The following is a 23,126-nucleotide window of genomic DNA, read 5'->3' on the forward strand; positions in this document are numbered from 1 at the left end:
CTGTGTACATGTTAGAGAAAAGCTGACCAGGAAAAGAGATGTGCTGCCCAAGCACATCTTAGAAGCATTTAGGTGCCTAGAAGTGGTGGCAGGCACCTTCTCGGGTTTTCAGAAGCATCTTGACAAGTTGGTCACTTGGTTCCCATGGAGTTACACATCTGACTTCCTGGGGCTTCTTTAAGCACTTAAGTGCAGTTGATCATCTGTCTTCATATTCCAAACTAAATTATGTTTACTCTAATGTTTCCTCTGTGAATTTCTGCTTCCACTCTTCATCTCTTAACTTTCTGTGTAGTGACTCTGTGTACTGTCAAAGTAGAGCTGAATTGTGACCTTGAGGTGGTTGTGTTATCAGGGTTTTGAGGTGACTAGAATGCATACAGTCTGAAGCACTTTGAAAAATTTGTTATATCTTTATACCCTTGAAATAGGTAATAGTAGATGTATTGTGGAGAGTTCTAGACTGCTTTTGATTACCAGTTTCTTTTAATGATGTGGCTACTTTTTAAGTCTTTAAAGGGTATTAATACTAGCAAATCCACAGTGATTTCTTAATCTGTGTGAATTTTATCATGAGAAGAGTGTTTTCCATTATTTCAGTTATTGTTTCTAGGTGGATTAATAGGTGACTAGGGAATGAACTGATTTTTTTTCTGTTGTGCCTTGTGAAAAGGAGCAAGAAAGAAGAGCTAATTTGTATTTTCCTCATTGGCTGACAAGCTTAGAAAGACTGTGGAGATGAGAGAAACTGTTTCTACTTGCATTGCGTCAGATCCATTACTTCTTCTTTTTTTTTAATGTCTCTGTTTGTGGCAAAGAATGTGGAGAGAGAGAGGTAGATTAAAAGTTAAGCGAGCAATAAGGTTCTGACATTTCGATGTCCCAGGAGCTCTGCATTGTCATGTTGGAAACAACTATCTGTTCCTTCATTCAGCAGCAGCAAAGTAAGGCGCCAGTACTTCGCTTAGCTTATCTGGGAGTGGTGGGGACCTTGAAGTATTTAGGCAGTGAAGAGGAATTAGTGCTATATTTTTGCCAGGAATCCTCAATTGAAGGGAATCACAAATAAGTGGTTTGGGACGATATTTCTTCTTTTTCACTGTACTTACAGAGCCTGGCATGAGTGAGGAGAGGTTCACAGGGTAGTTAAAAACTCCTCAGATTGATTAATACAGACCTATTATGCTATGGGGATATGTGTGTTAAGCAAATAATAACTAATGGTTTGACAGTCAGGCTTTATACTTTCAATTTATTGTTCTGTCATCCATTATGCAAGTGTGGGGAAGTCACTTAATTTCCTTGTGATGTAGTTGAATGTTTTGTAAAAGAAAATAATATTTGCCTCTGCCACAGATGAGCAACTAGTTATAGATCATGCCTTCACTAGTGTAACCGCTGTCTGGCATAGACACATACTAGCTTGAACAAACGATTTGTCTTTATAGCCATATTTCTAGTATAATAGCAGTAGCAGTAAAATATAGTACTACTTATAATGTACACAGTATATATTGGTATTTAAAGTAGTCCAAGTATGGTGCTGTAGAGTTCAGGACAGCCTAACCACCTCACTGGGTTTTGTGGAGTGTGCTGAACTGTGCACGTGCGTGAATTTGAGTGAGCTAATTCAGAAGCAGCTTAGATGCTTTTTAAATTGTAATCACTGAAGTGATTTGCCCTTAATTTGCATTTGTGAAGGCTTTAAGCTGCTGAAATAAACAGCGGGTAAGTAAAATCATAGTTTATTGTATAACGTCCTTGAAGTAGGTGGAATGCCACCAGTTGTGTTCATTTGCACCAGGGGTATTCATGGTCCCAGATCTTCAAAAGAATCTGTGCTTTTGGGTAGTAAATTTCCCATTTTATTTGATTGCAAGGTACTTGCAATTTTTCTCCTTCCAAGAATGAACAAGCAGCAAGAACTCTAAGCGCTTTGGGTGTTTTAAATGAGACTGCAGTCACTGATCAATGCAGTGGTGGATTGGTTGTTGTATCAACTTGCATTAGACTACTTGAAGGAAATTTAGCAAGGTCCATTTGGCACTGGGAGTTTATGTGGAGTAATTCTAAATTTGGAATCTAGCAGGTATTGGGACCTATATTTTCTTATTTTAATATTTTGATCTTCTTGTCAGCTCATATTAGAGCATCCATTAGTTTGTGCCTTTTCGCATTCATTTTTTTTTAATCAATTTTCTTCACCTGTTGTTAAGGTACTAGTTATAGTATAAAACAGAAAACGTATTCCCTCTGTCAGAAGTAGCTTGCTACATTTACAATTAATATTTTTCATGGTGCACAATGTATGAGGCACACTCACAGACAACGAAATCTGTATTTTCTTTATCGATATATTTGATGAACCAACTTTCTGAGCAGGGTGCTCTTAGAACACCTTGACTGATCCAAGGAAGATGGCTTTTCAAAGAGGGATTTGTATTGGAGAAAGGATTAGAAGTCAACCCTTAGGCTGCATATCATTAGTGCAGTTACTCATCTCATTTTCCACAGGGAATGATTTTGTCCAGTAAATTGGCATTGTTGCAAAACAATAAAATACAGCTTCAGCGCTCTCCTTTGCAGCTGCTCCTTGCAGACAGATAGCACTTCATAAATACTGCAATAATTTGAGATTACCAGTTCAGATGAAGTTTAAGGTAGGGTTATATCTATCTCTTTGCATTTCTAAATTCATATAGCACTGACATTTATTTCAGTCAAACATTCAGCATATCTTTGCTATTACATTCTCTTTAGTTATCCCTGGTAATAATCTGTTGGCACAGAGTCTTGCTGAGAGCTCTTGCTGTTTGTTCTGAATTCTTGGGAAGATGGCTGGATATATTACAGCCAATTTCTTCCTTGGTATACCATCATTCTGGCCCATTACACCAAAAGTAAATTTGGTACATAAATGTCTATTCTAATTATTGATTTCATAAAGAGAAAAATCTGCCTTGTTAATAAGCAGTTCATGTATCAATATTCACTACTATCCACCCCCATTCCATTTTTCTTTTGATTAGCTTGCCGTCCTTGTTTACCTGCTGTCAAATAATAGATTGAAAACTCTGAAAGTGGGAAAAATCTTCTTTTTAAGCCGGCAATACTTCTGGTACGCCTCGAGTGGACAGAAGAGAAAGCAGGTAGTGCATATTTCTCTTGGAAAAAAAAATTGAATGTAAGACTTACTAGTTAGGTGTCAGGGATCTTGGGATCTAGTTGGTGTAAGATGCTGGGAAAGTTACTTTAAAGTGTTTTCAACCGCTTGATTTACTGAATGTAATATTTGGCTGTAGAGAGTATTTTCAGCATTCTAAAAGAATAACTGCAGATTTCCAAATGCTGTATAGATGTAGAAACAAAATTGGGCATGGCTTCCTGGGGAAAGTCTATCATCTCTGGTGACTAATCAAGGAGCAGTGTGATCTTCTCAGGTAACTGAGACAGGTCACCTGTGGATAACATTGCGGGAACAACTTGAACTGTTGCTCCAGTTCCAACATCCTCAAAACTTACTGCTAGTATCATTCATTATACAGTTATGTGACAAGGTGAGTACCACCACATTTATCACAGATGTAGAGAAAAAGAGCTCTAGGCCATAGAGGATGCCTTTTGGAGGTGGTATGAGGCCTTGGGGCTTCATGGTTAGCAGTGTTGTGTTTAGACCACCACACCCTGAATGTTTCCTTCTTTTAATACAGCACACATATGATTTGGAATGCCAGTGTCTGGAGAAGAGAATGTGTAGAAACCAGCTGCTCATTTCACAGAGGACTGGGTTTAAACTTACAGGCTATGTCTGTATGTGGAAGGTCATGTGGCTTGGATCGCCTCATGTCCCAGTGCTTGTTCCCTCTGAAATATATGTCTGTGTCCACACTGCATATACTTGACTGGGGATTTCCTCTGGGTACCACATGGGTATCTCTGTGGCCTGGAGATAAAATGATCATTCCACATGTTTTTCCAATTACAGTGTTTAAAAAATGTGAGATTGTCTTGCAACCCACCCGAGTAGTGAGGTTATGGTGAGGATCCTTGTATCCTTAAAAGAGACCAAAAAGGGAGAGGCCCAGAACTGGGTCCTTTCTTCCCACTCTGGCACGATAAGGAATGCCATTTCCATAGCTAGATGTGCACTCTTCTTTCCTCCTGCCCCTTGGCACAGTCAGAAAAGTGGTGAACTGCCAGTACTTTATCGTGGAGCTCCCTGTGAGCTGTTACATCAGAAAGAGAAGGAATGGATTCCTCAGGAATTAATGAATTTTGCTAGTATGAAATGAAACTGCTTTCTCATAAACAAAGGGGAAGTCATTTGGCAAAAAAATCTAATATTAAGTGCACTTGCGGGAGATGTTTATACTTTGTTCCTTATAAACAGCAGCAGACTGAATATGTTGATAGTACAGCAATGTTCAGCGCATGCAACTTGCAAGAAGGGGCAGAAGGTCCAGCGATAATCTTGCACTGGGAAAATATTTTCAGAGTAACTTCCTACAGTTGCAACTTGATGACCAAAACAGTCATTGGAAGGATTGTTATATGCCTCAGGAACCGTACTTCACCAGTTGGAGATAAACTCCCTTTCCTGCAGCAGTGGTGGTGTCTGGAGTCCCATGAGACCCGTCACTGCAGGCTGCGATGTGGCTCCCCACGCAGGGGTCCCCAGTCTTTGTTTCACTAGCACTTACATCCTCCCACACTTGTTTCAGGAGGGGAATGCGCTTGCAGGATCTCGTTTCGCAGAGTGCAGTGGTTGGCGGCGCAGGTGTAACACCCAGCACTTTCTTGCTCTTGCCTGTGAGGGTACTGGAGGAGATGGCCGAGTTCTTACCTCAGGGCCAGTGTTTCAGGCTCTTGTGTGATTCAGACAGGTGTTGTATGTGTTTGTATTTGGTTCCCGTTTGGGAAATCATTTCAGTAGTCATATGGGTTTGGAGAATTACTTTTGAAAGCAGAGCAGAGGGGAATTCAGTGATGTTCTGCCTAAGCCACACCAGGGAAACCCAGACCGCGTAGCCCAGGGCGGGCTGTGAGAGACCGCTAAGGACATGCCAGTTGTTAAGGTCTCAGACATTGTCGCAAGACAGATTTTCGTAAGCAAGAGCTGCAGGGCAGTGGCAGGCCATGAAAGCCACGAACCCGGCAGCATAGCACACTTGGGCAAGGCAGGACGGGGGACACGTGCGTGCGCTGACATCGCAACGGCGGGGGCGGAGACCACCAGAAACCCCGGGAAGCTGGTAGACCATTTCTGGAAGGTTCCGGGAGGGCGGACTGCGCATGACCGCTAAATTGCATGCGAAGCGAGGCGGCAAGAGCCTATAAAAGCCACAGCGGCGGAAGCACGTGCGCGCTGCTGGGGGTTGCGGGCCGTTGGTGGGCACCGCGGGATGCAAGGGTGGTGACTCTCTCTTCCTTTATCTTTCACTCCTTTTCTCTCTTTGTTTCTTCTTACAAACCTTTCAGTAGAACCCGTTGCCGACCATTTATGCCTTCCAGGTTCAGGTTGCCTCCAAGTTAATGTTGTTTCTAAGTTCATGTTAATGAAGAAAGGTTGCGACCGACCGTTTGGTGTCGTTTCATCTTAATTTAGCCCAAGGGAATCACGAAACCTGGATCTCTACGACCGTGGGTCATAACAGCGGGCCGAGCATCTTCTGACTGGCATACTTGCTTTGGTACATGGGGTGATTTTTACAACATGGTGTATGTTGAACTCTAGTATACGTATCTTGCTTGGCACGCCTAGGTCCTAGTTTAATAAAGTAAGTAAGTTACCTAGGAGAAGAATGTGGAAGGGTAGTTTCTTTTTTCCCAGTGCAGTTCTAGAGAGAGTTTGGTAGTGGATGTGTGAACTATCAATTTAACATTAACGGAGACTAATTGAATTAAAATTAACTGATTATTTGTTCCTGTCTCTTCCCACCTGCCACTTTAGAACCAGTATATCATCTTATTAAGTATTCTAGCAAATGAGGTAGGGATTTTTCCTATTAGAAAACTATCAGTTCAGCAAGGCATGCAATTCTGTGAATTCTCAGGCATGTGAAAAGTCATGTAGTCTAGATGTGTTTTACTAGTTAGAATGGAGCTAGCTAGATATTAATGCTATGAAACTATTTTCTCACTCTAAGGTTGTGTAAGCTCCAAGTCTCTCGTTTTGACCTTGGCAGAACATGTTAATGCTAAACTGTTCTTTAAATATATTAATTATATAGGGCAAAGGTCACTTCCATTTATTGTCACCCAAAATTGTATTTCAGCTGAGCAATGATATTTACCTGGGAATTCGTGTAGTAGATTCTGTTTTCTGGGATTAAATCTGTGCTTATTACTTGGGCAAACTTTTTTGTTTTAACTCAAACATACTAGAAATGCTCAGTGCTTTCAATTTTGTGTATGAATTTTATAAATTATTTATTAAAATGCAAGAAAAGAGTCCAAATATCACCCTGTATTGGTTTGTTAAACCTAAGTGGTATTCTCAAAAAAAAGTTTGTTTTGCAGAATTTCTCCTAACTTTGCATTTTTTTCCCTTGTCTGTTACTTCCAAAGCCCAGTTTATAAGGAGTCTTAGGTGAGATAATTTCTATGAAGCACATGGAGTTTTGTGCCTTTGAAATAGCTTTCTTGCAGTAATCTTGTTTACAATAGGGTTTTCTTACAGTAGTCAAGGTGTTTTAGAACATTAATGGAAAGCTATTAACATACTGCTTAGCTGTTATGACTGAATTTGTGTATATATAGAGATTAAATATGTATTTATGCATGAAAATGCCTACACAGGATAATGTCAAGGATGTTATCTTTGAACTTTTGTTGTTAAACTCCAATGTGAAGAATTGTAAGAGGTGAGCTGTGAACGAACTCTTCTGATTTTTGAAAGCATTTTTTTTCTATATTGGCCATTCCAGTTTAAAGGCATTTATTGATCCTTTTGTAACATACAGGAGTTACATCTCTTTGCAGCTTCTTTTTTTTGGGGGGGTGGGGTGGGAGGAGTTTGAGGTGCCCTGATCAGATTAGTGGGAAATAAAACTTGCTATGATTGAATGTATTTTGTCACCAACTGCCTCTCTAGTCTAGTGTGAATATATTTCTCAGGAAAGGGTGGAATGACTTGTAAGTAAATCTCTTTTTAGCATCTGTGTCTCAGTATTTTTCTAGAGGATTGTGTATGTTTAAGGCTTCATAGGCTATCTTATCCATAAAACGTTGAAGACTGATATTTTGCTCCTTGTGTGTGACAGAGAGTAAGAGAACAGTTAGAGCAAGTAGTTTCAAATTTTTATCATTTTTGCTGCAGAGGGGTTTGATTTACTGCAAGTATGGTTATTGTCAGAAAAGTAGCCATGGGAAGAGAGCATCTCTTTAACCAAAGAGTGGAATCCAGGGACCATTTGTTTCATTTAGTTTTTAAAGTTAGACATTTGTATTTAGATTGCTGATGTGTGGAGGCATGCTGGTATGTGTTAGCCACTGATAATGTGATAAACTGCCTGCAGGAGTAAGGAGCTGACAGGACTGTTTAGGTAATAACTGGTCAGGCTCTTAATTGGAGCCTGTGCATGAGTACTTTAAAATTTTAAAAGTCTAAAGTCTAAATAAAGTGTCTGTTTTCAGCCTTCTCAGCCCCCCAGAACTGAAGAGGCTGCATAACAGCTGCATTCTTTTCTGGTTAATGCATCACGAGACATTTATTTAGAAAGACTCAGAGGGCAGATGCTTTTTTTCACCTGTGCAGCAATGTCCAGGGTTGACTTTCTGCTTGCATCTTGAGTAAATGGGGCTGACAGTGAGGGGGAAAAAATGTATAGAAAGGATAGATTTGAATAGGATTCCTCAAAACAATTAATTATGGGATTCTTAAATGCCAGGCTACATTTTTTTTTTTTTTTTAAAAGAGTGATATCGTAAAATTGCCCTTAGCAGTGCAGCGTGGGGGGTGTTTTTGTTTCCCCTGCACTTTCACTATGCAGTAGACCAAATAATATTTTAAAATTCTGCCTGGAAGAAAGAGGAGTGGATTCCTGCTCTGACTGGGGTAGTTGTTAAGACTGAGCAAGTGTTCTGTTCTTTCTGGTTGATTTAAGCTATAGGGACTCTCCCAAACAGACTATCTAGAAGGTTGCCAGATTTGATGTTGGTATTTGAATTAAGGACAGGTGTTCACTTGGGACTGTAATGAAACCAGTAACTGGCTACTCATAAATCATCATATGGCTTAAGATATTTCTGGTAGAGTCATCACCTGTGTTGGCTGGATGAAGACAGACAAGGTAGAAGTGAGTAGCTCATGTGCTGTTGTTATCTGTTCCTTTGGTCATCCTGTCTTTAATTCTGCCCTTCTAAAATATATAGTAGGGGATGGGAAAATACATGGATGGGAAAAATAAACACTCCATCCAGCAAAACAGTACAACGAATGACAAGTTCAGTTTCTGCCAAGGCTTTGTTTCCTTTCCTGTTTCCTCTCCAGTACTTGGTGTAATTAACATCTGACCTTTGTTGAACCTGGATGTCAGATATATCACTGTATTCTGCTACCACTTGAGCACTGGGCATTTGAACATCAGATTTCTTTCTTGTTGCACAGAATCCAAGGAAAACAGTTGTGTTTAAAGAATACAACCACTGCAATTGGTAGATATTGAAAATGGTCACATGTAATATCCATGTGCGTTATTTGTTTATTTGGCAGTGAACTTTGACAAGCATGGTCAATTATCAAGCATGGTCTTTATGATGCCCCCCAAATTACCATCAGTTGGGCTTCTGTATCTTATATGTAAATAAGTTTAGAGTTCTTCTAAATAAAGCAGTCAAATGTGAACCATTCCAGTTTTCAAGTCAGTTGAGATCTTCTGTAATAACATCATAGTTGCTGCTCAAGTGGGCATGACAACCTAGAAAGGACATCCTGTAAGTCTTCAGATGTGTTCACAGAGATTATGTTTGGGTTACATAGGAAGAACTGAGCAGAACATCATACAAAAGAACAGATTTCTTTGTTCAAGCTGTGTTGTAGTATGAGGGAAGGAGGATGCTAATTGTCCTGAAAGAAGTAATTGAGCAGTGCTGTGACAAAATAAAAAGTATGAATTTACTTGGAAATACCCCTTGCTTTCTGTTGTCAGTTCTATGTTGGCCACAAAGTAATATCAGAACCCTTTTAATTAATAGAGCAGTGTTTGAAAGTCCCCATCTGACCTGCATAGTTGCAAGTGCAGGACATTAATGTAGTATGGCAGAAGACTTCTGTGTGAACAGTCTTGTTTTTCTGTTCACACCAGGTAGCCTGTATCTTTGCCACCTGGGGTCTGTGCTCTCCTTTCCTTTCCCTGGTGATCTGTCTCCCAGGCAAAGATGAAGTGATACTTCCTTAAGAGTATGTTGATATTGCTGTTAAATTAGAAACATTGCTGCTGCCTGAATGGCATTTAGTCTGCGTTCATTGAGTGTTAAGTCAATGCTACAGTCCTCAGGCTAGTAGTGAGAATATCTGAGGATTGGCTCGAACCCAGTCTTTAGCACAGCGGGAGTGCAGCGTGACAATCCAGCATCACTGGGCGCCTAGCTTCATTCAGTTTGCAGTTCCTGAATACGCTGAAAAGCACAGATGTAATGGGACTTCATACGGACCCAGCATTGCTGTGCTTTTAATCTTGAAGAACCAAGAGCATGCCCAGGTTTTCTCTCTCATTTTCTCTGTGTGGTCTTTTTCATATTCTAGCAGGAAAGAAACCATGTAATAAAGGACTTTGTGCATAAAACAAGCAATCTAAAAGAAATAAAAGCAATTTTGGAAATTGTCAGAGCCCTGACAATTCCCTGAGAGGTCCCCAGGCCCCACTGAGGCTGGGCTCTGCCCAGGGAGGTCTGTGCCCAGCCCTTCCCCTGGGTGGACCTCAGGCCTTGTCTCCAGCCTGGGCTGAAGGTGCTTTCCCAAATTTCTGTCTTCTGACAACAGGTTAATTTTTATTAATTACCTTTTATAAATCTTTGGAGGTAGTCTGTGGTTCCCTTGACGTCACCGTAAGCTGTGTGAAAACCGCTCTTGTATATGGTACAAGATGTTTTTGTCTTGTTGCACTGGAGTAGATGAAAAGCTTCAGGATATGCTATGGGAGAAATCCTGAAGTATCAGAAAAGATCAACTGAGTTTACAGAGCATAACGACAATGGAACAAGTTGTAAATGTGAGCATTCAAAGTGAATAATGAAATGAGTGTGAAGCACAGCTGAGTAATGCTGCAGAAGGCTTTTTGACTAGAAATTGGAAATTTCTTCTTTAAAGGGCCATTGCTCAGTTAAATGTTAACTATATGTTAAAGGAAAACAAAATTTGAGATGTAATGTGTTGGGGTAAACATGATTTTATGTACTACAGGTAAAGCTGAAAGTCAGGTGACTTGAAATAACATTGAACTCTGCTTTGATTTGTATTGACTTCAGAAAGTTATACGCAGAAGTGCTGTGAAAGTGCACATTAGCTTAAATCATTCAAAGTGCTATAATTCTGAAGTGCTTTACCCTTCACCATTTGTGCTATTTTAAATTTTTGGATCTAATCCTTTTGCTTAGAGAAATTAGTCCATTTCCTTTTCAGCTCATGACTTTGCACAACAGTGCAGCGTTTGGGCTTCCAGAAAGACATGGGAGTAGGGAATAATTTAGAAGAATTTTAATTGAAATGAAAATTAGTTGATGACCTTTAAATATAAAAGAATTGGTCTGAAAATCTCTTTGAAAGATGATCTAGGTAATGTTTGATTTGAGCTGGAACTGTATTATTGAATTACAAAATCTGTGTGTGTATGCATTTGAGTTGCATATTCATGTGTGTGCATATGTGCTTTATAAAAGAGAAGCAAAGGAATCTGGATTAACATCAGTTATTTATCCTTGGTCCCTTTGTTACATCTTGCTTTTGCATAAAGAGGTATCTCAGCTGCTTCTGGCTTCTTTGGAGGATGCAATGTCACAGCAACATTTTCACTGTTGGGAGAAGACAGAGCTGAAATGTGATACCCTTGTCTGCTCCTGGTGCTTGTCTGGTCCTTGGGAGATGATAACTGACGGCTAGAATGATTTGGGGCTATGTTATACATACAATTATAAACAATATATATGAGCGTTACGCTGGGGAGCTTGGTTTCTGCAGGAATGTAAAAGTGAATGCAGAAAGGAATAGAAAAGCCTCTTCTTTCTTCCTTGAATAAGGGAGGTGGTTGGAAGTCAGCTGTTTTTTAGGAATGTATCTGTAGATGATGCATCTCTGAGCATATTTTGTCTTTTTTTTGGTCCCAAATTAAAAAAAAATTTTGAGATGGGAAATTTCAGTGCTTTCAATGTAGACAAAATTCTGCTTCTCAAACAGCTCTAATGCTAGGGTCTGTAAGAGTCAATGTCACTTCTTAGGCTATTAAAGGTTATGACATGACTGCAACATCTAATCTGAGGTGTAACTTGTTAAATATATGCCCTTGGCAGACAATTCTAAAAAGTAGCACTTGACTTAGAATTTAAAGTGCCCTCTCTGAGACATTATTTTTTTTAAGCTAATGCTTTGGACTTGAGCCTGGCGTGACCTGCTACTGGGGCACTACTTATCCTGTGCCTGGCCTACGTAGTGGCGTGACCCACTACTATAAGGCACTACTTCTCCTGTGCCTTCAGAAGACAGTTCAGGTTAAGGAGTATTACGAACAGTTGCTTGGCTGTTTCTTTCTGGGTGCATCACGAGAAGAGATGAGCAATGCTGCTTCCTCTGTCCTCTTTTTTTCCCTGCTGGATTACAGAGGTCTGAGGGATGGCAGGAAGGTGCTCACCAGACTCTTTCACTTGCTTAGTGAAAGCACCTAATTAAGAGGAGAGGAAAACCAGCGATAAGTTACGCCTTCCTGGTTCCTGGCTGTGCCCCGGAGGTTAGAGAGGGCCGGGAGGCTGCTCTGAGTGTCAGTAGGTGACTCTAATTCTCCTGGGGCCGAGCTGCCTCTGGGGGAGGCGAGGGCAAAGCCGGTTCCCATCCTCTACCCTGTGTCAGAAGCTACGGAGAACCAGCTCTAAGAACCAGCTGTGCCAGCTCCGCAGTGGCCCTCAGGAGCCAAGAAATCTCCCTCTCGAGTTCCTTCTTCCCTGACCATTTGTGGAGCTTCCTCAAGTGTCTTGCTCTCTGCTCTTCTCTTCCTCCCTTAGTCTCAGCTTACCTCTGTGTTCTGAACAATGCCCAGTGCAACCTGCATACATGTAATTCATAATTCAGAGTAGGCGTCTATATACCTTTGGTGTGAACGGCAATGTGTATGACAACCTGTTGCACCTGCTGGTTTCATCAAGATTTAACTCAGTCTTAAAGCAATCTTTTTCTCCTGGTTGGCTTTTGATCTGTGTCTAGCACATAAAAAACTCCCATAAAGGTCTGAGCCATTTGTGCCTTATAATGAGGAAAGAAAGTGTGCAAAGTATTAATCCCACTTTCATTTAAAAGGAGAGGAGAAATGTGTGGGTGTGTATCCAAACCACAATCGTATATAGCCAAGTGTTTCTCACTCTTTGGGCATCATGCTTTAGATGAGTAAGATCAAAGCATTTTATAGTCAGACAAAAATTGAGGTATCCTTTGAATGTATGCAATAAAATCCTACATCAGATAAAGTCCAGAGTGTGGTTTCCTCCGTATCTTCCTATTCTGTGTGTCTGCATTATTTGTGCCATGCCATACTCTTCTGCAGCCTGGGGTGACACTGATTTCTACTCCCATCCTCGCAGGCTGAGCAGCAAGAGGTGAACATGGCCCAGGCATCCAGTGATCAAAGTAATGTGGAAACTGCTGACCCAGAGGAGAGCTCTCCAAATATGATTGTCTACAGAAAGGTAAGGATTTGTATCCGTTTATGAAAATGCATTACTGTTTCGTCTTCAGCTTGTAAAAGGATCCCTTGTCCCTGTGGAAGTCAAAGGTATCTTTTAGTCTGCTTGAATGTGCAGTTGAAATATTTTTCAGGAAAGTAGAAATTTTACTCTGTAACATTTGAGGGCTTGCAAGTATTTTTCTGTTCAGTGGAAGCACTTAATCCTGTTAATATAAAATATTTGATGTCAGACTAAGAATGATATAACTTGAAATTTATAAATTACTGCAGACAGTTGTGATGCAACTTTTTCTTAGTTACCTTTCAAGTTTACTAAGACTGACTAAAATAATTGTACATACTCTCCAGGCTTTATCACACTAAATGTAAAGCATTGTTTCTTTGCAGGTAGTTATTGTTATTTGCCATTGTATTGTTCTAATTAAATAACAGAACCTCACACTATGATAAAATGTCTCATTCTAAAGTACTTTGGCATTAGTATTGGAATATTTTAACCCATTTGCTAAGGCATTGTTTTACTCTGGGGTAGATAATTCTTTTATCTACGAAATTGGGTCTTTTTATAACTTAATAAAATATTGTGAATATTTTTTACTTAACCCATGAAAAATTTCTTATGTAGGATGCAAAAATGCTATATAGGTCTGTCAAGAAAAGAATTTCTTGCCTAGCTCAAATAAGCTACCATTCTGTTAACTCTACTATGACAGCTATAGTGCTAGCTCAAATCAAGTTTCCTTATATAGTAAAATCCTGGTTAAAACTTACATTTTTAGTCATTTTTACATCTTACAAAATAGCTATAAATAACTAAAACATGTTAAAATGTAAAACATGATACTGTTTTCTGCTTGCATGATTGCAATCCCAATGACTTTCATATGCTGAGAAAATAATTTAGGTGTCATAGAGCATGAGTTCTTTAAAGTGTTACTTTTTGATAGTTGATTTCAGTTTAGTTGTGGCATATTTGATTTAGCACCTGTAATTGTTAACATGATCAAACTTTCTGAGTAATGTGTAGGCTTGTTTGTTTTGAATGTGTAATGAACACACTTTGGCTGCTAATTTAGAGGTAGCAGCAGTAGGTTAGTCAGACTTACCTTTTTAGACCCTGTGCACTAAGAGGTCCAATACTAGCAGATTGAAGCTGATTTGGGACATAAAAGAAGTTTTTGGTTGTGCCATCTAGAATTGGGGTATTAAAGCTGTGGTTCTGCAAAGATGACTTACCCATTCTTAGAAACCTTATTTTCTGTTTGAATATGCCTTGGTTTTGGTTCATCTCATAGCATTTGTACTTAAGGATTTTTTTCATTATTTTGCCTGTTGCTGTTTCATTATTATCACTTTAGAATAAGCCTTGTGAGTTTTGCAGGATTAATGGGGAACATGCTCATGCCATTTGATTCATCTCTCCTTACTGGTTTTCCTCAAATGTCAGTATTATCGTTCCTTAATGACATAGTCATCGGTAAGAATACATAGTTACATTGTAGAATAGCATGCCCAATGCGTTGTTCAATGATACTGGAATTTCTGTATTCAGTTAATGCATGTCTGTCAGGTTTTTTGTTGTTGTTGAGTGTTTTTGTTGCTTTTATGAAGGCTTAATATTAGCTCTTCTTCAGTCAGTTTATTTCCATTAGTGATCGACTTTCTGAGCCTCCTTTACTGTTTAATATTAGTTATATGTATTATGCATCAATTATTATGTTCCTCAGAGCTGAGAAATCATGTGTAAAATCTGAGACAAGAATTTTATTCTTTTGATTACATCTCCTCTCTCCAAATCAGTATTTAGCTCTGCATCTCCTCTCATTTTCTTTCAAAGGGCTTGATTACCAGTAATGAATAAGGAAAACGCTGCACTGGACTTGCTGAAATACAAAACGCACAATCTGCCTGCATGCCATACAGTTTAGAGTTGGTGTTAGTTGTTTCATAGTGAAAGAAAAGGTTTGTTTCTCGGTCCTTGTAATAAGAATTGTGAGATGCAATTCTTGATCCCCAGGGTCGGGGGGGGGGGGCAAAAACGGACAGACTTCAATAGCAGAACCACAGTAACTCCTGCTGTAAGTGTCAGCCATTCTATTGTTTCACAGTTGTCATGTTTGTGGGTGTTTTGTGGCGGGGGGAGAAGGGCTCTGTACATAAAACTCAGATTGTGCATGCTTTCTTTACTGAGACTCCTTGAGGTCTAACTAATGCTTGTAAGTCAAAAGGGTAGTTGTAGTACCTTGGTTTTCTTTATAATCTCTGGTGAGCGATAGGTACATCTAAAGAAGCAATCAAATCTGAGGTGAGGCCAAATCTCCTTTTGGAAGTGCCTGTCTCCATTTGTTTATGAAGTAAAAGCCTGGAGGGGTCTATTCTCTTAACTTGGGTACTGATAGTTATGTGGAATGAATTTTGGCCATGCAGAACAGAATACATTAAATTATTTTGACTCCAATTAGTTTGTGACGTTCACTGTGGACTCCCGCAAGCTAACTGATCCTCACTGCTTTGATTGTTTCACCAGATGGTCTCAATGAGACATGCCTTAGGTTCTTTTACCTTCACAGTTCACCATTTGGGGGCATTTACGAAATTGTGAAGCATGTTATTTTGGGGTCTAAAATGCCCAATACTGCCCTACTGTTCTGAAAGACAAACACAATTCTGACTGGATAGCATGGCTTTGATTACCCATTTGGAAAAGCACTTTCAGTCAAACAGAAAAGATTCTTGTCTGCTAAGACTTGATTGGAGTCATCTGACTTCAGGTGACTATATGTGAATTAGTTAGGGCAGATGCACTTGTTAGGGTCAGAAGTGTTCAGGGTGTGATTTGCCTCACCCTGCACTTGGTCAGGTGCGTTGTTCCCTCAGCTACATGAACTATATTGACTAGGCTTCCACTGATTATAGTGGATGCCTTGACATCTAGCTGTCAGGTAGTCGCATCCTATGGTGGACACCTACTATTAAGCAAGCTGCATGCCACTCAGAGTATTTGTGCATTCTTTCATGTCTCCATGTGTAGCCCTGAGCTCTAAGCTGATGAGATGGTTATGGGCAGCACTGCAGTACGGGCCTGCTGCCACTTACCTTGTTGTGTGGCATATTGATATCCAATGAAAAATTTAATCATGCTCTGGAAAATGCATTGCCATTCAAGTACTGCTCTGTGAGTAGTAAGTACGAACCTTGTTTTCTTTAATTGGCCTGGCCACATGTGGAGAAGACGCTGTTTTTTTGTTGTTGTTGTTGTTGGGCTTATCACTGGTAGAGTGGTACGCAGAATACTTAGAAGACTGTTTGCAATGCAGTTTGATCCTCTAGCCTGCTTTTCATGGGAGCAGATGTTATCAATACACAAGCGTGTCTGTGGAAGTGAGCAGCATCCCAGTCCTCACTTCTCTCTGTGAGCATTGTGGGGGTGCTGCAGTATGAAAGAAAAGTGGGGGAAAAAATGCCAGTGAGAGGAGAAAAATGCATTCCAAGCAAACAGTAACAGAAAGTATCAATTGATTTTAAATGCCTGTCACTTTCCCTTGAAATCCAGCCGCTGTTGATTGCCTTTCTGGCTTCCACGTGCTGTTTGCTGTGTCCCAGGGGCCCTTTGGCTCATTGTCCTGATAATCGGGGCCTGAAAGTTCACCTTCTGCAGACTGTATGAAAAGAGAAACTGTTGATACCTTCTGGCACCAGCAAGTAATACAAACTTATGTGACTTATTACCAACAAAATTTGGCAAATCAAATTTTCTTACAGAAAAGACTGTGGAAAAACTCATGTCATTGAAATGGAAGAAAAAGCTAATGCTTAGGTTTGACTAAATAAGGGCTGGAAATATCAATAAGGAAGAATTGTTTAAGAGTATCTGGAGACTAACAAGGAGTCTTAGTATGAAAACACAAAGGTGAGAATCTAGTATGAAGAACAAGAAATGTTTGTTCTTGAGGGAGGAGATCTCTTAGGATGGAGAAGAGTTGACAAACTTTACCGTTTGAGGTGTTTAGAACCAGTCTGAGCCATACTCTGAGGGCTATTCCTCATGCAGCAGTCCTGTATTGTCAAGGAAATGACCTGGATTACCTGATGGTACATTTTCATCTCTGCAGCTAAATTTTACAAGCCTGATCCGCTATTTTGATCAGCGGTTAGTGAGTTAAATTCTGAATTTTTATGGTTACTCATCATAAATCTTTTAAGCAAGCAAGAAAATCTAATTTCAAAAGTCAATTACTGTTATAAGTAAATGTAATGTGAACCTGCAGCTGCCACAAGATGCTTTCAGAAAAATCTGAATTGTATGCTTGCTTTGGTGTTTAGCAGTCTTGTTCTCTTTTTAAATGCTACTGGCTTATGGCCATCATTAGAATCATTTAAAAAGCCCCAAACCTTACATTAGGACCTTCTGCTCTAGGCAGAACTCCACAGGCTTCCACTCATGGTGGATACCTAGAGTGTTGCCGTGAAAACGGGTCCAAATTTGTGATGGGGGAAGAAATGGGAGAATCGAGTAGCATTGCCAGGAAAACTGACTGGTTTTAGGATAGATCTAGGCAAGTTTCTAAACAGCACTGTATGACATACTTCTTGCAAAAGTAGAAACTAGATGCAATGAGCCAGGAGGTCTTTCTAGTTTTATGTTTGTACGTTTTTTCAGGTTCCCTTGAATGGGAACTGTCTAAAATACCTGCAAACACCTCTTCATGCAATAGCATGCAGGTTGCACTGCTGAAGTGTGACACACGTAGGTGCTCTTAAGCAGAGCTAGTGCCACTGATCTTTGCTGTAGTCATCAAGTGAATTTGGGGGTAAAGCTGAGGACTGTGGTGTCAACTTTTGCAGCTGTTAGTTGTATATGAATGACTAATAATCTAGGACATTTGTGTAAAATCACATAAAGTTAATGCTCAGAGGATTTCCCAGGTTGATTTCCATCACTGTGTGCACATGAGTAAAGCTAGTATACAAGTAGTAGAAACTTGTTTTCAGAATCAGGTGGAGGTGATTCACCTACCAGGAGGGCTTTTGGACATTTTGTTGTTTCTTGTTTCTTTTCAATATTTGTCTTCTAGTAATAGTTAAGACTTCAGCTGAGGTTAAAGATTCAGCTTAGGAGGTGGTGTACGAAGTTACAGATAGGGAAGTGCATATAACATGGTAAATAGACCCTCAAATAACGGTTTGTTTCTCTAATACATACATGCCTTTGAGATAATGAGGATGAACAAATAATCCTCTATATTTTTCCTAGCTGTATGGGTTGGTCTAATACAGGATATTGCCTGCCTTATAAACCTTCCCATTCAAATAGTGCATGCACAGCATAATTCTTGCTTACATTTTGCATGCACAAATCTTTCTCTGCTCTTGGAAAAACTGGTCTTAGCTCCAGTGTATTGCACCTCTTTGTAGTTAGAGATTTCAGTAATAAGCCTATAGCCATCTTTTTATGTTTATTTTCTGTAGTTTTCTCCATATTCAGAGTCAGTTGTCCTGTTTTGTTGTTTTTTTCTTTCCTCTCTGGCTCATTTTTTGTACATTCCTTTCTGTAACTAAAAGATTAAACTGTCTCTTAGAGCCACCAGAGTCTAATTGCAGTGATCCATTCCTGTAGCTGTTCTCAGAGGCAGAAAAAAGACGAGCCAGGACCAACAACTATGACAACTTCAAAGTATATTTTTAGCAAAGCAACCAGTGCAATTTTAGAACAGAGAGATAAAAAGGGAGAGTTCAGCTAGAGGGTAAGATTATGCTATTCTAGCAGTAGCACTTATATAGCATCTCACATTTTGAGAAGAAGTTCCCCCCCACCCGCATGTCTTTCTCATGTCATTCTTTGTGTATTTGTTGTTATCAGCATTTCAAGTTATGGTCTTGGAATATTTTCAGTGTGTTTGTTGATTCTCTTGCGTGTTGTTTTGGGCCAAATGCTAAATATGAGTGTTCTCTTTCTGCCTAAAGCATTTTTAACCATGGGACTGTTCAGTTAAAGGACAAAAAACAAACAAACAAACAAAAAAACCTAGAGAGAACAGCATTGGAGAAACTGTAGAGTTCAAAAGGCAGTGTTAAAGCTTGTTACTGTCTCCTATTTTGCAGCAGCAATTTCTAGAAATGAAAGTAGATCTTCAGTAGGCTAGATTGTTATCTTTTTTGTGACTAGGATGCAAAACAGGTGGCTCCCATGGCATGTATGGCATGTGCACGTGTTGAACACTTTTTTCCTGCTGGTGTAGGATGGGTGTATTTGAGATCTGCAATGGCAAGGCTGTTTGAGAATGGCTGTCAGGTGATCACCAAATCTGAAATCTCTTTATAAATTTATTGTAGTGGGACTACATACCTGTACTTTTATAACTAATTTAGCCAGTCTTCCTTCTTGATTTCAAGTTTTTATATCAGGTGATATCTTCAAGTACCCTGTACGTACCTGACAGTGCTGTGTGCCATGGTTTGGAACAGTTGCTTAGATTTTTCAGTGCTGGATGGAACAGGGGTTAACCGTTAGGTGAAGGTGGTGATTGTGCTAGTGATCTGCTACAGCGTGAATGTTCCAGGCTGTGATAGTCGTAGCTATGCCAGGTAGACACATATCTGCTTTTTTTTTTTTTCTTTTCCAGTTTTCTCAGTCTCTCAAGTCTCTTATTCCTCTTTTCTACCCACAGTTCATTCTTTCCATTTTCCCTTCTCATGTGACATTCTGAGTCCTTACTTCCATTGCTGCTATTGCAGGGAAAAAACTGCTCAGTTCACAAAGTTTGAATCAAATAGGGATTGAAGTCGTTCATTGGTTTTATTAATGACACATAATCAACCAGCAATCAGTGAACTATATGAGCAGGATGAATAGGAGCAATACAGTTGATAAAACACACACTACTAGACACTAACAGAATGTTAATATACAAATACAGTTTTATAAATACCCTTTTGTAACTAACCCCCCAAAAGTTGCAATCACACAGACAGTTATGTGCAGCCGGTGCCCCGGGCTGCGTGAGTGGCAGGCGCAGCCCCCTCTCCTGGGACATGGGCTCCCCGCTTGCACGCTCGCCGGATGCCCCAGCCATGCGGGTACCTGTACTGCCCCCTGCGCCCCAGGGAAGCGCCGCCGGGTCACGGGCGTGCACCAAGGTGGGTCCCCGCACCAGCTGCTGCTGTTGGCTCTGCGGCAACGCTGGCGCTGAGCTTTGCCCCAGCCTGCTGGGGCAGAGTAGCAACAGAAGGATGTATATTGCACTGAACGGTTCTGGCTCTTTTTAGGAGTTAGTTGACAGCTTTTCTCTTCCGCATATACTTGACCTATTAATCCCTCTGAAAAGCAGTTCTTTGCTTAGCTATGCACTGGGAAGTGTGATAGAATGCAAAATAGCTTCTGTTAATTTGCTGCAGTGTAAATTGTAACTGAATTCTTGTCAATTATTTTGGATTTTCTCTGTAGAAAAATTAAATATGAAATAATAGATCAGGAAGCAACAATATTATCAGTTTTATGGCACCTATCTAAAAGGGAAAACTAGAGCTGCAGCAGGAGAATTCCACAGCTGTTTGTAAAATATGAACATACATACCTGTATGTGTACATATATGTAAATACAATACATATATGAGTATTTTGGCTATTACAGTTTGAAGGAACATTTCAAGCAAATGTTCCCACAAAGTTTTGGAAACTGGAAGGCAGAATCCTGCACCTCCAAAGAAAGTAGTAGTATTCTTAAATACTGCTGTTTATTTCACACATTGTTCTGAATGGCTTGAAGTGCCAGTACTTTTCTCTGTTAATCTCTCTTTTCTCAACATAGTAAGAAATAATGTGGAAAAAAAACTTTTTAAAGGGACCTATTTGACTACTTCCAAATCAAATAACAGAACATGGTGGAAGTCGTCTTTTCTATCTCCAGCATCTACTCTTTCTACATTGCAACATGTATGAAGTGTAGGTGCATAGCATATGCCGTTAAAAATTAAAAACTTGCATAAAAATAAATAATTGCTTTTTTTTAGAGAATACGTAATCATCTTTGTTCTTTTATGTTGTTTTATTATTGTCAGTGCAGAGACAGTCATTCTTTTCTAGAATGCAAAAAAACTGGTAGTACTTTCTTCTGTGTGAGAAATGCTGGTGCTAGCTAGAGGGTTTAAAATGATGTTTCTGCTGGCCGACTGTATTTTGCATTATTAAGTGGTTATTTCTTATAGGATACCAAACCTGAAATAAATGCTTGCAGCAGCTGATTAAATGCTGGAATGGATCAGAGAAATGTCAGTGATGAAATCTGATTGGAGTCTTAAGGTCATGAATTAGTCTGCTCAGATCAGGGTCAATGCAGTATATTTCAGTGCATCTGGAGAACTGGACCCGGGGGGGGGCGGGGGAAGGAAACCATGACGTGTGATACTGTCATAGCTTTGGAAGGAGTAGCCTGTGCTGGGGCTCGGCATGGCGTTTTATTCAGCTGCAGGAATCCCAAGGCTCTCCCTCTGTGGGCTCGTCCTTTGCTGCTGATGCTGTCACCTGCAGCTCACAAAATGCCCTGCTGTTCCTTCTTGGGCAGTTTCTGCTGTATCCAGCTAGGGCGATTTGCCAGCCCGACTCATTGCGGCAGGCAGTTTCTGCCAATTTCAAAGGCAGTCTTGAGCCATAACATTAAGATGGAAGAGAAAAGAATTTAGATGAAAGTGGATGGAATGCACACAAAACCACTGATTTTTTTTTTTTTTTTTTTTTTTTGGTAATATAACTTCAGCTAAACCCTTCTTCATTCCTGATTAATAAAATATCGCTTCAGAGGATTATCAACTTCTTTCATAAGGCTCTGAGATGGTTTGAGTGGGAGGATTCATTTCAATAAATAGAATTACATGTGCAGGACCATGAAAATATGCAAATCAGGTGCCATTTAAAAACTCATGTTTTGCATCCCAAGATATTTTGAAGCACTCTTTTTTCATGAGAAGCTGTCATACCATGTTCAAAGGGAAGCAGTTGCTTTTATTTAATTTTTTTTTTTGCTTTATTGCTGCTGTTGTTGTCATATATCTGTTTTCTCCTTGTCTCTCTCTTTCCAAAGTTAAGTGAACTGAAGGAAATGAAAATTAACCAGTTAGCCAGACACTGAAGTGCATGGGTCTGCTTCACAAAGAATTGTATTCTCATTCTTGAATATTTTGGCTATTTTAACTGAAAGGCTGCACATATCATTGAAGCAATAAAATCTGTGCAAAGGTATTCATTTAAATAAGATGTCTCCCCACTTTTCTCTTCTTTGGCATTAGCTGAGCTCTTTAATACTACCTTGCAATGAGGTGTCTGGAAATTATATTTCAGACCAATAATTCAGTGCCTCTGACTGTAAAGTTATACATATCTGTGATATACATGGAAAGAAATGATAGAATATTTACATATATGTTTCTAATGTTTTAAGTGAGAGTAGGATGGATGGAAAAGACAAGAAGAAGAATTTCATTAAGAAACACATTAATGAAGTCCTCAGACCTGTTCCCTGGATGAGAGAGAAGGCAGATCAACTGATTTTTTTTTTCTTCCACAATTAGATTTTGTAAAAGCAGGGTTCTGTGAGATTAAAGTCAAATAGAAATGGGTTATATGTTTAAACTCTTGATGGAAATGGTTTTGTTTACCAGTCTTCTGAGTGTATAGTGCTGCAGATACCACTTTTATTCTTTTGCTGTCCAAGCTGTTTTCAGTTAGATTTTTTTTCCCCCATCTGATAAAAATGGGTGGTATGATGGCCAGTGTATATTAAGAATTTTTCTCTCTGGTTCTGTTACCATTTTACACATTTTTCCATTATGTCTTGCATTAACTGGCTGTTTTAGCAAGGAAGCCTGGAACTATAGGGCTATGGATATGGAGGGTTAGCCTCTATATTTGTAAGAGGAACTCTTCTCTGCTTGTTGGTGTGACAGTACCTGCAGGAGCTGTTCCTGGTGGTGTCCCACAGATAAAGAGAATGTTTCGTTTACTGAAGCTGCAATTAGATGCCTTTCCCCATTGCTAAAGCCACAGAATCTTGTTAAACACGGGTTTGTAGCAATGCACAAATTGGCTCATTCAGTAACTTTCCGTAACTGTCACATAACTTGGCAGTGGTGGATTCTTGTCTTTTTCACTGTTCCTCACTGGGCTTTTAATAGTAAAATTAACTGGAGCTGTGTTAATTTTTTATATATATATATATATATTTTTTTTTTTTTTTTTTTTTTGTG

At 39.6% G+C, this 23,126-nt stretch overlaps 1 protein-coding gene across 3 annotated transcripts in view; it reads left to right on the top strand.

Annotated features, from left to right (window-relative positions):
* Positions 1-23,126, top strand: part of RGS6 (regulator of G protein signaling 6) — a 296,947-nt gene that overhangs the window by 3,895 nt on the left and 269,926 nt on the right. For all 3 annotated transcript variants that reach the window (XM_026095735.2, XM_064512543.1, XM_026095737.2), the window contains exon 2: positions 12,784-12,888. In XM_026095735.2, coding sequence (XP_025951520.2) covers positions 12,805-12,888 — 84 coding nt within the window. In that variant the 5' untranslated portion in view covers positions 12,784-12,804. The remainder of the gene's footprint in view (positions 1-12,783; positions 12,889-23,126) is intronic.

The sequence above is a fragment of the Dromaius novaehollandiae genome, chromosome 5 (genome assembly GCF_036370855.1).
Source record: "Dromaius novaehollandiae isolate bDroNov1 chromosome 5, bDroNov1.hap1, whole genome shotgun sequence".
Taxonomy (NCBI): Eukaryota; Metazoa; Chordata; class Aves; order Casuariiformes; family Dromaiidae; genus Dromaius; species Dromaius novaehollandiae.